General features: G+C 41.1%; 1 protein-coding gene across 8 annotated transcripts in view; it reads left to right on the top strand.

The window, feature by feature from the left end:
• The window catches only part of LOC121307063 (ubiquitin-associated protein 2-like), a 41,888-nt gene that overhangs the window by 5,243 nt on the left and 21,617 nt on the right, over positions 1 to 15,028 (top strand). For all 8 annotated transcript variants that reach the window (XM_041239221.1, XM_041239213.1, XM_041239205.1 and 5 more), the window contains exons 2-7: positions 3,664 to 3,797; positions 5,532 to 5,609; positions 6,116 to 6,226; positions 8,290 to 8,440; positions 12,373 to 12,450; positions 14,962 to 15,025. In XM_041239221.1, the coding sequence (XP_041095155.1) occupies positions 3,705 to 3,797; positions 5,532 to 5,609; positions 6,116 to 6,226; positions 8,290 to 8,440; positions 12,373 to 12,450; positions 14,962 to 15,025 (575 nt within the window). In that variant the 5' untranslated portion in view covers positions 3,664 to 3,704. The remainder of the gene's footprint in view (positions 1 to 3,663; positions 3,798 to 5,531; positions 5,610 to 6,115; positions 6,227 to 8,289; positions 8,441 to 12,372; positions 12,451 to 14,961; positions 15,026 to 15,028) is intronic.

The following is a 15,028-nucleotide window of genomic DNA, read 5'->3' as shown; positions in this document are numbered from 1 at the left end:
AGTAGAGCACAGTTATTGGCTGTTGTCAAGTGTAAGTGAATAAATCCTGCCCTGTTCCAGATGAACTTGTTTGTTATTTAAAAACCTTATGGTCCGTGATGTGGTAGGGCCCTAGTGATGACGATGACTGAAAAATGGATTTTAATGTTGAAAGGTTCGGTCTTTATTAAAAGCTCCCCCCCTGGCCCAGCAGTCTACCATGAAAGGTAGAGGTTTCTTTTAAAGACCATATATAGATGGTGTGCTTGAAGGGTTCATAGGACCAAGTGCATTTCAGCAGGTGCAGTTAACCAGGGTACTGGTCACTTCTGTTTCTTTGTGACTTGACGTCAAGTGTTGCGTAGACTGAGGTATTTATTTACAGTATCTGCTGTCATGCAGTTGAACCAGTCTACACTAAATGTTTGCATCATGCTACAGTAATATGCATTAAAATTGTTTAACATAATCTTTCTGCATAAAGAAAAACAGCAGGAAGAAAGTTAAATTGGTGAATTTATAGTAGTACTGAGAGGATTCTGAACTGTGCCATAGTGTTTTGGATTGCCAAGATTGCCAAAAAAAAAAAAAGTGATAAAAATGTGATGTTTTTTCATGACTTATTTGTTAATGCTGTAGTGATCCGGTAACATTTACACTGGCTTGCATTATAGCTTGCTCTGCCAATGCTGTGCAGATCATGCACACTCTGTCTCTACATGCAACCTTATTGCTGCAGTCAGTTTTTTGGAAAATGGTAAATTAGTAAAGGTTTAGTCACTGGCAAACTAAACTTTACAGGGTTGAAGAAAAGGCTGGAAAAGTTTAACTGATAAATGGAAATAAAAACCCTAATTGTCACAGTGCCGGGGTGGCCAGTCCTGGTGCTGGAGAGACACAGAGTCTTCTGGTTTTAGTTCCACCCAAGTTTTCAATTACTTCATTGAACCAATCGTTTACTTCATTGAACCAATTGTTTTCTTTATTGGTCAACACTAACATGTTTCCTAGGTCTTTGGCCATTGATTTAAAGAGACCCAGAAAACCTGCAGGAGAATTTGGGTTTAAGCGCAGTTTTGTTTGGTTAGGGAGTTTTAAACAACGTTCAGATTTGTATAAAAACAGCAATGTTATCAGATTATGCCCAAAGGCAAATGCATTCAGAACATCTGGAAATAACAGGGGTTAAATGTAGATTTTTGGTTGGAAAGAATAGGTTTTTGGTCAAGTCTTGGAATTTAGATTGTTGTGAAAGTACACTGTAATACAGCGCTAGTATTTTTGGAGTTTTTTTTAATCAACTCTGAACTAATAAATGTAAGTGTAAGGTTTCCCAGTGATTTAAGTTGAATGGCTCAGTGTTTTGGGAGTAGGACGGAGCTGTTTATTCAGTGGGGTCCCATGGCCAAACAGCTGCCCACAAACCTCTGCAGGACACGGGCATATCAGTCTAGTCTAGCACGGCGCAATTGAACAGTCAACATTGAGGCTTGCAAATATGGAAGACTTCCTTTTCGTTGTGTCAGCTTGGTAACAGTTTAATTTGGGCTGCATTGGTTTCAATGAGAACTGAATGACTTCTAAACGGATAACACAGAGGCTGATATCGATGGCAAGGTAACCCTGCACAGATCTGAAGAAAGCTGTAGATGCTGGTCCACCAGCCTTTTCTCATTAATTGCAATGTAATGACAAAATGCGAGTAACTGCATTGAAGTATGCTGTTTCATTGATATTTGGTGTTCCGCTTGCCTTGATGGCTGATAGTTCAGCCCCTGTGTGGCGTGTGGCATGTGAGGGGTGTTACAGACTGTAAGGTGATACAGTGCAGCGATCCCATCAGCAGCCTCATTTAGCCAGCAGACAGCGGGTTATGTGTTTATGCTAAGCCCCTGTTGTGTAATGAGGGATGGTTTGTGCTTGAAGAGCTTCCAACGATGAAAACATGCTGTAGTTGTGCTTCTCCACATGCTCGACTCCTCAAAGCTCAAGAAACAAGCTTTGAAATCCAGCTGCAGCTCATTAATGACATTTGTCATTATTTATATCCCTCTTAAAGCCTATAAAAATGAAAACCGCGCTTAATTAGTTAGATTGTCCCAGTGCCAAGGCTTTTAGTGGTTTTGTTTTCACTTCATATGTTTTGCTGGTTCTGTTAACATTGCATTCTTGGTTCTGAAAATTAAACTTAGAACATTAATTTCATCCTGAGATGTTGAACAGTAAATCGAAACGAGACCCAGGCAGGTTCACTTTTACTGTTTTTATTAAAGAAACAGTCGGCAGTCCTGACACCAGAGTCTGAGATCCTTGTTTTGAATCCTAGCCAAGTATAAGTTTTCCACTGTGTACCCTTCCTATGTAAACAGCATTGATTCAAACAGCGTTTCTATTATAAATGATAAGCTATAATTGGCCTACAGTACGCTCTTTCCTATTAAACCAGATGAGACATATGAACACCTGGAAGCTTATGTCTTTCATATTGCAATAAATCCGTTATTGCTTTCTGTCATTTGCAAACCTCTCTGGGTCACAAAGAAGCAGTGGCGTGCTGGTTAGTTATGTTGTCTCATCACGGTAGCGTTGCCTTGTTTACAGGACAGAGGCATGATTACACTGTGCTAATCAGCCAACGCGAGGGGGGGTTGTTAAAGAACTATAATATGAAGACTGCCACAGCTTTATAGACTACCAGAGTTGCTTTTTATGGGAATGTACTCCCCTTTTCCAGACAGTGTCAAAGTGAATCTAATAACTGCCAGGTGTTGGGGGGACTTGCTGGTGATCTGTAGCAGACCACGTGTACTTCTGCTGTACTGCCTGCATTTACTGCTAGTTCAGCCAGAGCAACATACAGAGTAACGTGGTTTTACTGCGGGGGGGTGGGGGGCTTGTGGAGCAGAGGGCTGCACTGCTCTTAGGGCAGGAGATTACCTGGAATGCACTTGATGCTCGACTGCATTGCCGGAAGAGTATTTACCTGTGGCAGGAAGGTGTGGTGCTACAGTTTATTATTAATACTGCACAAAGTAAAGTACATTGTGCTTCTGTGTGATTTCAGGAAGTGCGTTTCTTCTAGGGGAACATGTTACCAGACTCTTGATCAAGGGAGAATATTGTGTCTATGATTCGGTATCTTTGCCTTGAGACTCACTAGACACTTGTTTCAAGAATTTCATGAATTAGCCTCATTTTGTGTTTTGTTGAGCTCTATGTTCTATAATAAACCAAGCTTTTGTACTATTGTTCATTCAGTATAGATATGCTGGGACAGGTGTATTGTTTTGGTTTGTTATTGAGGTCTCTGGATGCTGGTGGGTTGCTGCAAGAAGGTGCTGTCTGGAGTCTTGTGGCTGAGTCTTCAGTTGCATAGCGACTATGGATTTCTCTCCCTCTCTGCACTGCTTTACGTTTTTTAAACTAGAAGGCTAAATATCACTGGGCCTTTGCTTTCAACTGTCTATTGAAATGCTTGGGCCTGAAGGGCACTGTAGCAGTTTTAGTACTGTGTTGTATTGAGGATAACCAGATCTCTGTGACGAACATGTTTATGGATTGCCATGACTGCGTGGTTGGTAATATTAACTTGCCTGCTGCAGCGGTACCTGAATAATTGCAGAGAGACCTTGCTTGAGTTCATTTGGGTTCCTAACTCCTACTATCCCTTCTTCTTTCTTTTAGATTTTCTATTTTGTACATACATTGTTTTGTATATACTGTATATGATGACTTCATTGGGCAGCGAGCGGGCCCGGGGCACTCGGGATAAGGTACAGACTCCAGCCACACAGACACAACCACAGAAACAAGTACAGGTAAGTGGATCGACAGCAGGTGCAGTGTGCATGAGAAACCATGTAGGAATAACAAGAGACTGGCTGCTGTGCTGTAGTTCTCTACACTACAGGGATGGTGCATAGGAGGTCCACCCATTCCAGGTGTTAAGGTGAGCTTGATTAACCACAGTGTATAGGTAACAAGCTCAGGTGAACTCACAGTAGATCAGGAATGGATCAAACTGCTATGCAATGGGAGCCTTATTTCCATCCCTGTATACAGTGTTGTTATTAGATAGCCTAGGTGTAGGGGTGAACACCGTGTGGTAAATCAAAATATACAGCACCCCTTTATTTCATTATCTGACATAACAAACAGTATAATAAAATCTACATAATTATACTGGTTTTCAAAGGTACTGTAAAATCGAATACTGTACCCAAGTAAAATTAAACGTATAAATGACTCTTTTGAACACATTGAAAAACTAAAGTACAGTAGAAGTCCTATGCAGGTATAGCCTGTAATTCAAGGACTGTGTTGGTATTCATTTTGCTGCCTTCATTATGTAAACCAGGATTTTGTAACCATACCCACAGAATACAGGTTCTGGATTGTAGAGTGTGTCCCCTCATTGAATTCAGTTCTGGATTGTAGAGCGTGTCCCCTCATTGAATTCAGTCTTGGATTGTAGAGCGTGTCCCCTCATTGAATTCAGTTCTGGATTGTAGAGCGTGTCCCCTCATTGAATTCAGTTCTGGATTGTAGAGCGTGTCCCCTCATTGAATTCAGTTCTGGATTGTAGAGCGTGTCACCTCATTGAATTCAGTCAGTTTTGGATTGTAGAGCGTGTCCCCTCATTGAATTCAGTTCTGGATTGTAGAGCGTGTCCCCTCATTGAATTCAGTTCTGGATTGTAGAGCGTGTCCCCTCATTGAATTCAGTTCTGGATTGTAGAGCGTGTCCCCTCATTGAATTCAGTTCTGGATTGTAGAGCGTGTCCCCTCATTGAATTCAGTTCTGGATTGTAGAGCGTGTCCCCTCATTGAATTCAGTTCTGGATTGTAGAGCGTGTCCCCTCATTGAATTCAGTTCTGGATTGTAGAGCGTGTCCCCTCATTGAATTCAGTTCTGGATTGTAGAGCGTGTCCCCTCATTGAATTCAGTTCTGGATTGTAGAGCGTATCCCCTCATTGAATTCAGTTCTGGATTGTAGAGTGTGTCCCCTCATTGAATTCATTAGGGATGTGGTTGGGACCCAGACTGTTGGATTGTAGAGGGGCTGGATTAGATGGGTTTAACTGTATATTGAAAACCATGAATTTGTGAAAGGCCCTTTAAACAGTATAGTAATGACAACTTGCTGTCGACAGGCTAGCAGTGAATTCTGGAACCATGTAGTAGTGAGGGAGCACTTGGCATGCTGCTTTTAAAAGGGTTTCATTGCTTTTATTCACCTACTTTGCCCACAAAGGGCTCTGACAAAATATTTCTTTTGACCTGGTATTTCTTTTTAAATGTAAGTTAATAATATGAGAACGATCTTACTTTTGAGATATTATATATAGATAGGAAGTAGCTGATCATGGAGATGATTGTGATGCTCTCAAATGGCGGGTTAATGCATTGTAAAAAAAGGATGGGGGCCGTTCTTGGATTTGTGCCAAATGATAAATGTATGGGTAAAGCATTACAGAATCATGTTCTCTCTGTCGCGTCACAGAGAAACCCTGAGTTAGAAACTGAAAGAATATTTTAATTCTTATCTACAGGCCACAGCTGAACAGATCCGCCTTGCTCAGATGATCTATGACAAGAACGATGCAGACTTCGAAGACAAAGTCAAACAGGTGACTCAGAAGCTGAATTTTAACCGCTGTCCTATCTATTTGTCTATGGAGCAGGGTATAGTGGTTGTGTGATGTGAACCATTAGCGAAGCTTGGGATTCAGCCCAGGCATCAGCAGGCTAATACAGTAACCTCCAGCTGTACCTCGTAGCATGGTGAGAGTTCCTTGAGAAATCCCTGAAAGCCTGTGCTTGCTGCAGGGGCTCCCTGCAATCCGTTCAGGCACTGCAGCCCTGCCTTTATCCCAGCAGGACTTTTCCGACAACCAGATCTGCAGAACGTTCCTAAAGAGGACCGACACTAGCAAAAATCAGTTTTGTGTTTTTATTGTTTAATTCTGTTTTTTAGAAACATGACGATACCAATGAGCATCCATGTAGTCATCGCCCTGTCTGACTGTTTACCTTGTAGCACAGTAGCTTGAGTGTATTTTCATGAAGTAACCTGAAACCTGGATGAAAGTGTTCTGCTAGAATTGTTTTGTCTTGTTTTTTCCCCTCTCTGTAGCTGATGGAGGTTACTGGAAAGAACCAGGATGAGTGTATAGTCGCACTACATGACTGCAATGAAGATGTGACCAGAGCAATCAACATCCTCCTGGAAGGAAACTCTGACACGGTAAGCAGAGCCTCCAGGCAGTCCGTTGTCAGCTCTTCTGTTTTCTGGTTGCTGTGCATTAGGTACCTTATACTGCATTGTATTTGCTGGCTTTAAGATGCTCATGTATTGAGTTCTTTGCTTTGAATGTGGTGGCTCCCATTCCCTGTGCATAGTGTTGAATTTGCTGGTGCTTGGAGCACCTGTGATGCATTTTTCCTGTATTGAAATTGCTAGTTCTCTGCCTGGCTAAGATTCCCAGTACTGAAGTGTAACACATTTGACATGGTGATATTTGTAATTAATATTATATAAAAATGCATGGCAGAAAATGTATAAAAACATGAACTAGTAGGCTGCCTTTTAAAGTCATATTGGAAATAAATGAGAACTTTGAAGTGCTTGTTGCTAACAAAGTGGTGGCATGTTTACCTGAGCCTAGATAGTGTCACTTACCTCCAAGCACGCCCACCCCTGCAGTTTGAGTTGAGCTGAGATTGCTGGTTTTCATTTCCCTTGGTTGCTGCTGGTATCCTAGAGACAGATTTGGCCAGGACAGGGATTCTGTTACACAGCATGGTGAAGCGGTTTTATAAGGTGACCTTTTTCTGAGTAAGCTGGTGTGTAATTGTACAGTAAAGCCCCACAAAGCAGGCTTCCTGCTGGTGTTTAAATTGAGGGATGGGTCTAGCCAAGGGAGTTACAGCTGGATTGCACTGCAGTGGTGTTCACAGCAGGCTTGTGTTTAAATTGAGGATGGGTCTAGCCAGGGAAGTTACAGCTGGATTGCCCTGCAGTGGTGCTCACAGCAGCCTTGCTGGCTGTGCTGTTGGGAGCACAGTGGTGCTTCTCACTGCTGAGGCTTGGAGAGTAGCCTCACAATGGGCTAGTGTTGACAGCAGTTCGTTCTTCTCCATCTCGTTTAACTAGCCTCTGTGACGTGAGTCACGCTTACCGTACGCCTTTCTCTTGAACCGCTCATTTACTGTAAGTGTGGTGAAGCACTGTGTGCTTTTTGAGTTGTTTAGAGCTGCACAGAGATGACTTGGTTATTCCGGTCGAGCCCTCCACAGGTGAGCATAGTTTGTGTTGATTTGATTGGGCTAATTTTTACCATTCCAAGTGAAACAACTGAAGAAACTGCTTGGATTTGCTATCTTCCACAGTCTAAGGCCAGAGATACACAAGCCCTTTTTTCTTGGCAACTCAAATTGACAATAAAAACTAAGTGTCTCACTAGTTGACAACTATTGTCAACAAATTTGATTGGCAATGAAGTTTCTTTATGGGCCTGTTTTCAGGAATTCAGTTGACAGTTGCTGTGCGTGCTGTGTGTTCAGCCAGTGATACTGCGCTTTCTAGTCCCCTGATTGCACACAACTCTGCTGAATGGGAAGTGTAAGTGGATGCAGGAGGAAACTTTACAATTTCTCTTTTTTTTTTTTTGCTAGAAAATGTTGATGGGGTGTTAGATGTGTGGAATATAAGGACCGCAATAAAAAAGAACATATAAGGAATTAGGAGATATTTTTGGAGAATCGCCAACAGCGGCGGTAAAAACAGACCTGAAGAACTTCTGAACTTCAGTATTTTTCCGGGAGAAGAAATATATCTAAAATCGGCACAGCCACTCTCTGGTTTGCACTCCAGTTTTTCTACGTCCGTGTCTTTTCAAAATTATTCCAATTACTAGAGCAGCTGCTGAAACCCTTTTCAAACAGCTGCCATCATAAAATGGATTATTTTCCACTGTGTGTTTTTGGCGCATTTAGCAACAGTAGTTCAGCTGTCAGTTTTTCCCATTGCATAGCAGTTTCACCCATTCCAAGTTTTGCTAGGAGCTTGATTAGCTACAGTATATAGGCAAACAGCTCGGATGTGTTAAACTCGTAGGAAACTAGGAATGAAACGCACTGCTGTGCAATGGGAGTCTTATTTCCAACCTCGAGGTATGTCTTTGCACGTGCTTTTGATGAAACGTTCTGGCATTTGTGATCAAATTTTTTACATGTTGTAGTAGGTCATTGAGAACTACTGTGGTGTCTGCTTCCTGACAAGCTTGTGTTTTTTCTTTTTTTCGATAGACTTCGTGGGAGACGGTGGGGAAAAAGAAGAGCCTGGGAAAAGATGGATCAGAAAACAAAGAGAACAGAGAGAAGAGAGGAGAGCGGGAGATGAGCCGGGGGCGAGGAGGGTCCAGTAGGAGGGGGAGAGGGGCCAGTCGTGGCAGGGAGGGTAGGTGTTCTGGTTCAACACTGCACAGTTGTGTGGCTTTTAAATACTCCAAACAAGCTTCTATAGTGTCAGTCCTGGGCAGCGTTCCCTCTAAAACTGATACTGAGAAAATTAGATACAGAGAAACTTGCCGTTTTGACTGAGAAACGGTAAATTATCAGTGAGAAATCTTCGGCCACGGATTAACCCTGTTAATAAGTTTTTGTTCCATTATACAGTTTTGAAACAATTCCAACACAAGTATCTCAACAATTTTACAGTTTACTTTAAATTTAAACAAGACATTTATTGTGGCTCTGCCTCTGATTTTGAAACATCCTCTGATCCTATGCAGCCCCGTCTCTTATCATAGATATAGACTGCATGTTGAACTGGTGGCCTGCATTAATACTTTGTTATATTACTGCATGAGACACTGGCGTCTGCACTGCCTTCAGTTGTAACCATTTTTAGGACTACTAATTGTTCCATTCTTGAATACCAAATTCTGTTTTTCAAAAATGGACAATTCCATTTGTTCCCACTTTTTATCAATGTGTTAATTAAATCTGGCATTTGAACAAATATTATGTTGCTAGTTAAAAGTACATTGTTAATAAATATTATCAATTCATTTAAAAATAAATAAATAAATAAATAAATTCTTCCAATTAGACTCTGGTTGTTATAGTAAGTAAAGCACCTGAAGACACTTCAAACCTCAAATGTTTTTAGACATCACTTGGGTCATTGCTGGCATTAAAATAATCAGGAAAACCTATGAATTGTATTACAACAGTTCAGAAATCCAAATGTCCAGCACAGTTGTGAGAATCATATTTATAGACTTCCACTAACAAAGTAGTTCAGTCTATAAATAAAGGTGTTAGCTTATTGTTGGCATTTACAATAACAATAAAAAATATGAAACATTAACAGTCCAGCAATGTCATGTGAGTGTAATCCTAGATACGGTACTCCACAAATTAAGTTTATTGTTTTACTGGCATTATAATATAACCAGGATAAAATCTGAAACACTGATAAAGGCGTGTTGACTGACTCGTTGCTCTAAAACAGGTTCACTGCTATGTATTACCCAGTTGTAATTTAAACAGCACCCCTTTCAATGTAAATGCATAATTAATCCTCTCCATTGTTTCTTTCCTAATTCTGCAGTGTTATTTGTAAGATTTAAAGAGGCGTGTCTCCAGACAGAATGTCTTTATGAAACCAGCAGTAGTGACTATATCCTATCCACAGTAAAGTGCTCAATTTCCTTTAAGGATTGTATAGCTAGAAAAATAGTTTTGAGCTAATTTCTGCATCGTCAGAAAATATAATTCAATTAAGAAATGGCCATGGTTTGAAATTGCTAATTATAGCTTCGTTAAAGGCAGGTAGCGTGGAATGAAATAAACTAAACAATAATGAAATATGCAATTAATTTAGCTTACTTTGGGAAAAATCCGCCTTGAGCGAGGGACCTTGGGTCTTAGTTTTTCAGCACAGAATGCAGTGCTTTGCCATTGTTGTAGTCTTATTTGCTTTCTTCTTCTCTACGTGTTTACGACTGGCATTATGATATATAATGGTTGTTGAATTAAAAGGCGTGCAAGAAAAAAAGGAAAAGAGAAGTCGCGGGCTGCTTCTTTTCGAGTCCAGAGAAGTATAGTTTATTGAAGATAAAAGTTCTGAGTTGCAAAGTTACAACCAGACATCTTAAAGGTTACATGGTGACAACAGTTTGCAGGTATCCTCTTTCTAAGCACGGATCAGAGCAATACAAAGGACTTTTCGGTATTCTCAGTTTAAATGTAGTCTGTGTGACATCATGATTTTTTCTTAAACCAGTCAGACACACACATCTCTTCTCACTTGGTTAATTGCTCATTTGTCTTAACCCTGGCTTCAGAGCATCTGCTTCAGTCCTGTTTATCTTCGAAGTAGCCAGTTTTTATAACCCTCATAAAATCCACTGTAATTTCCTAAGAAAGCCTGTTTTATTTCTAGTTTGTACTGTCTAAGGAGGAGTTTAACCAGAATCCGGCTTAATCTTTGACCCATTCTGTGATCTGTATTCTAAGACCAAAAATTCATTTATATCTAAATAAAATGTTCCAACAATGGTATTGACTCGTACATGAATTACAGCAAAACTAAGAATACTATTGCACCATAGTCATATAGATAATCAGATCTCTTACTGAAACATTGTCATAGATAATCAGATCTCTTACTGAAACATTGTTTTTTTTTCATTGGTGCAGCTGAGTTTCAGCAGAGACATGGAGTTAAGTCACATGATGAATAAACTCGCCAAAAAAAAATAATGGGCATGGTATGTCTTCTGCAGTTACTATAGGCTTTTAACCCTTTGCGGTCCCTTTATTCAGCACCTGTCAGGTGCGTCGGGTCCAATTTATTTCACAGTAAAATAGGTTTAAAAGGCCCTGCATATCAACAGGACACTCTGTACTGCATCTCCAGCCCTGCCACACCCCTTGTTCCCTGTATTTATTACATACCTCTTTACAGTGCATACTGATAAATCATCTCCTGATCACTTGTTTTATCACCAACTCCTCAATAATGCGATCAAAGTCATTATTTTATTACTATAACATCTCAAAAAGCTCTGCAAATGTCTGTCTCATTCTTTGAGTGCTGGATGCAGAATCAGCTATCTTGTTTGTTTGTGTCCGTGCTATCTCTGTGGTGCAGGGGCTATGTGTATTGCTCGGATCCGCCATTTATTTTCGACTAATGTGCTGATTACATTTAACCAGTTTCAAAATGCTTGAGATGATTTCTGAAATGGTCGTTTTTTAGAAGGGAAATAAAACAAAAACTGTCAAGTGTGAGTATTGATTTTTATTTGTTTACCAGAGTATTTATACTTCTAAATAATGCAGGAAGAGTTAAAAACTGTTAAATTCGCGAGCAGCACCGAGCAGCACTCTGTAGAGGCAGAATCACCAGACGCCCGCTTCACCCACCCTGTACCAGTAGATTCACTGGCCCCGAGCGAGCTCTGCACTAATGGGACATGCATTTTTACAGAGGGAAATCAGAGAATCAGCTGCAAGACAGACACAAATATGCTTATGTTAATGCCTTGTAAGAATGGTCTCAAAATAATAGGTTTACCTCGAGAGGCTGGAGTCTCAGTTGAGGTTGATATTTATGATAACTTGCGAAAGTTAGTAAACTGAGTGTGAAGGTTGTTGTCAGTTACTGCGAAAAAATGCACACATTTTAGCCTTAGAAGGAACGCTGATCCCGGATTTCAGAACTACCCTTAGAATATATTTTTCAGGAGCAAGTTTTTAGCTCTCAAACCTCTGCTAAATAAATTATGCATTCCTTTAAGATGCATAAACAACTCCTAAATAGTAAAGAGGGCAAGACTTAATCATGCTGTGATAAGTGTGGTCAGAGCAGATATGGAAGAGGTTTGGTTTCTGAAGTTCATTTCAGTAATATATCTAAACAAGGGGGTTCTCAAACCAATGCTGGGATGCAGGTTAAGTGTGAATTTCTAATCCTGTATTACATTTTACTGCTAAACCCTTTTAATATTAAGAAAAGCAGAATGCTTAAATTTCTCAGGAAAAGATGTATAGCATGCTTCAGTTCTGTTTGGAATGTTGTGGTTTTTTTCACAGCAGCAGTGCTAGTTGGGTGTGTAATCAGCCTACACTTTATAATCTGTAATCAGACTACACTTTATAATCTGTAATCAGACTACACTTTATAATGATCTGTAATCAGACTAAACTTTGTAATGATCTGTAATGAGACTACACGTTCTAATGATCGTGTAATCGGACTACACGTTCTAATGATCGTGTAATTAGTCTACACTTTCTAATGATCGTGTAATCGCACTACACTTTCTAATGATCTGTATAGTTGTGAAGTTGCTAAATGAAAGCCTGTTGCCTTTGCAGTCAGAACAGAAGAGAACGGAGTGGATCCGGGTCCTGGAGACAGGGTATCGGACAGGGGCCGCAGAGGACGCGGCAGGGGTGAGTCAATCACGCATGCATACCGGTGGATGATCATTTTGAAACTATATTAATCTTTGAGATGCTAAACAAAAATGAAATATTTATGCACAGTGTTTTGGAGATATATAATGCCTAAAAAAAAAAAAAAAAAAAAAAAAGCATTTGAGTCGTCCTGCATTCCCCTGGCTAAAACCCCTTGAGCTAAGGAGAAAGTCACAATGAATGATAGTTACAGTTGGATTTGCCAACCCTTAGCTGCTACTGCTTGGGGCTGCCTTTGTGTGCTTTGTGGTGTTTTAGTTGCATTGTGCGCTTTTATGTTTCCATTGATGTACATTTCTGTCCCTACTCCTAATTTGGTGTAGGAAGTACATGGCTGAAGTATGTTGACTTCAGTTTTTGTGAATCTTTGTTTTTGGGGATGCGAGAGCAGTTTAATAAGTGAAGGGATATTCTGTTGGCTTGCTTTCCTAGTCTGATCAACGGATCCAGAATGTGCATATTCTATGAAGGGTTGTATGATTGGTTACTAGCCACATACCTGTCCACAATTTGGTATGTCTTTGTTTTCTGTTGAGCGCTGCAAGGGTTAAACAGCTTTATCGTCTAATCGCCCCTTCTCGTGGTGCTGGTAAAAACATGTTGAAGTCGTTAACCCCTGTTGCACAGTGTGCTTTTTGCCATCCCTTTACATTAATTGTATATGCGATGAACCAAGGTCTGAATTCCTATGGCGTTACGCATGCCCAGCTGGTTTTCACGGTGCATTTCAAAGCTATAAATCAAACCCAGTGAAGGGGGGCGGCTGGGTAAGTACGTCCTGTCAATCGAGGATTTCCTCTACTGGAAAGCTTCAGTTGGCACATGTGTCTGTTCTGAGGAAGTGTGTGTCTGCAGATGAAGCCTCCTCTTCCCTACACACACACACACACACACACACACACACACTTGCTCTCACTATGGGCAGCTTTACCCTCCTCCCTTTTATTTGGCACACAGCTGTCATTTCCAGCTCTCTCTACCTTGGAGCTGAAACCCCCCAATACAAATAAATGCGCGGGGGGTGGGTTTGGCTTGGAAGTGTTCTATTTCTGGCATGCATCAGTTAGCAGGACCCCCTTGCAGTATGTGTGGAATGCTCTGTCAGCCAGCTGATTCGTGAGTTCTGCAGGGGGTTGGGGCGACAGCAGGTGGGCTTGATTGAGCGGTGGGAATCTCAATGTTTAATCTTCAAGGAGAAGGGACCTACAGTACTCCCGAGCCACTCTCTCTCTGTGTCTTATGCCTGCCTTGAGCAGCTTTAGTGAAAGTGTACATGCTTCCGTTTCAGTTCTAATATGCATCCAGTTAATGCGCTCCGAGCAGCATGCATGCGCTGTGACATTTTGCTTCTGGCAGAAGTGTTTTGTTGGTGCTCTGTCTGGAGTCACTAGTGACAGGGTTCCAGTCGTGGTCTTGTAGCAGCAGAGTAGTTGGCTCTTTGTGCTGTCAAAGCCCTGTTGGAGCAGGCTGGGTGATGTCCACAGTATGAGGAAACCTGTCTCATCTGGACTGCCTTTGTTCAAGTATTCCTCTGCTGCATTGCTTAGTACTTGATCTGTGGAAAGCAATTTCAGAACCGCTGTCCAATTTGTAAAACGGAAGCAATTTCTTTTTCCAAGACTACTCTGGATATTGAATTGCACTTTTAAATTGAAATACAAGATGTTTATCATGTTGGGGAATTTTCTTCTAAAAGAACAGCTCTGTGTAAATCAACATTGCCTTGTGCTGGCTTGTGTCTGGGTGGGTTACTCTGTTTCTGGGATCCCATTGAGACCTGCAGACATTTGGTCTGGAGTCTTTGTGATAGTGCCTTGCTGGGTGGGTTGCTGAGGAGATGGTGTCCCAGCTGTTCCTTTTTGTGTGATATTGCTCTTCTAGAAATGGTGGCACCCCCTACCCCCCCCCCCCCCATCCCAAAGAAAATTGGTTATTAAGTCAATCAGGCAGAGCGTTCTGAAAGTTCCAGGCTGTGCTGCTATGGTGACTTATTTGCACATGCTGGGATAAGTTAGCCATTGAGATTGCTCCCTCTTGTCATTTTATAAGCTTAAATTGTGAAGATATTATAAAAATAAGACGACACAGATAGAATGTTGCTAGCCAGTCAGGCTCGCTGGAACTTTCCAAGCTGTCCAAGTTTCATGAAATCAAATTTCAAATGAAATCATGGTAATGACTGCTCAGTTTTAATTGTCTGGTTGGGTACAGTATTTATTTAAGAGCAGAAGTCAAAAGGGCCCCCTAGTGGTGAGATTGTGTTTTGCAGGTGCTTTTTTTTTTCTGGCCAGCTCAAAACATCTCCTTTTCTTTGTTCTGAGTTGGTGGGATAATCTAAACACCTGCAGAATTGTGGTTGGGTTAAAGCAATCCTTGTTTTTATGAATCTTGCACAATGTTTTTTTAAAGGAGATGTGTTAAGGTTTTAAAGTCTGTGCCACTCATACCCGCATGTTAACAGTGGTGCATTGATGCGTGTCTCTATAGGGTTTGGTGGCAGAGGCAGGGGAAGAGCTGCTGGAGGAAGCAGGTTCTCAGCACAAGGAATGGGGTG

The sequence above is a fragment of the Polyodon spathula genome, chromosome 2 (genome assembly GCF_017654505.1).
Source record: "Polyodon spathula isolate WHYD16114869_AA chromosome 2, ASM1765450v1, whole genome shotgun sequence".
NCBI classification, from domain to species: Eukaryota; Metazoa; Chordata; class Actinopteri; order Acipenseriformes; family Polyodontidae; genus Polyodon; species Polyodon spathula.
Note: the sequence above shows the minus strand (reverse complement) of the source record. Positions and strands in the feature narration are given on the sequence as shown.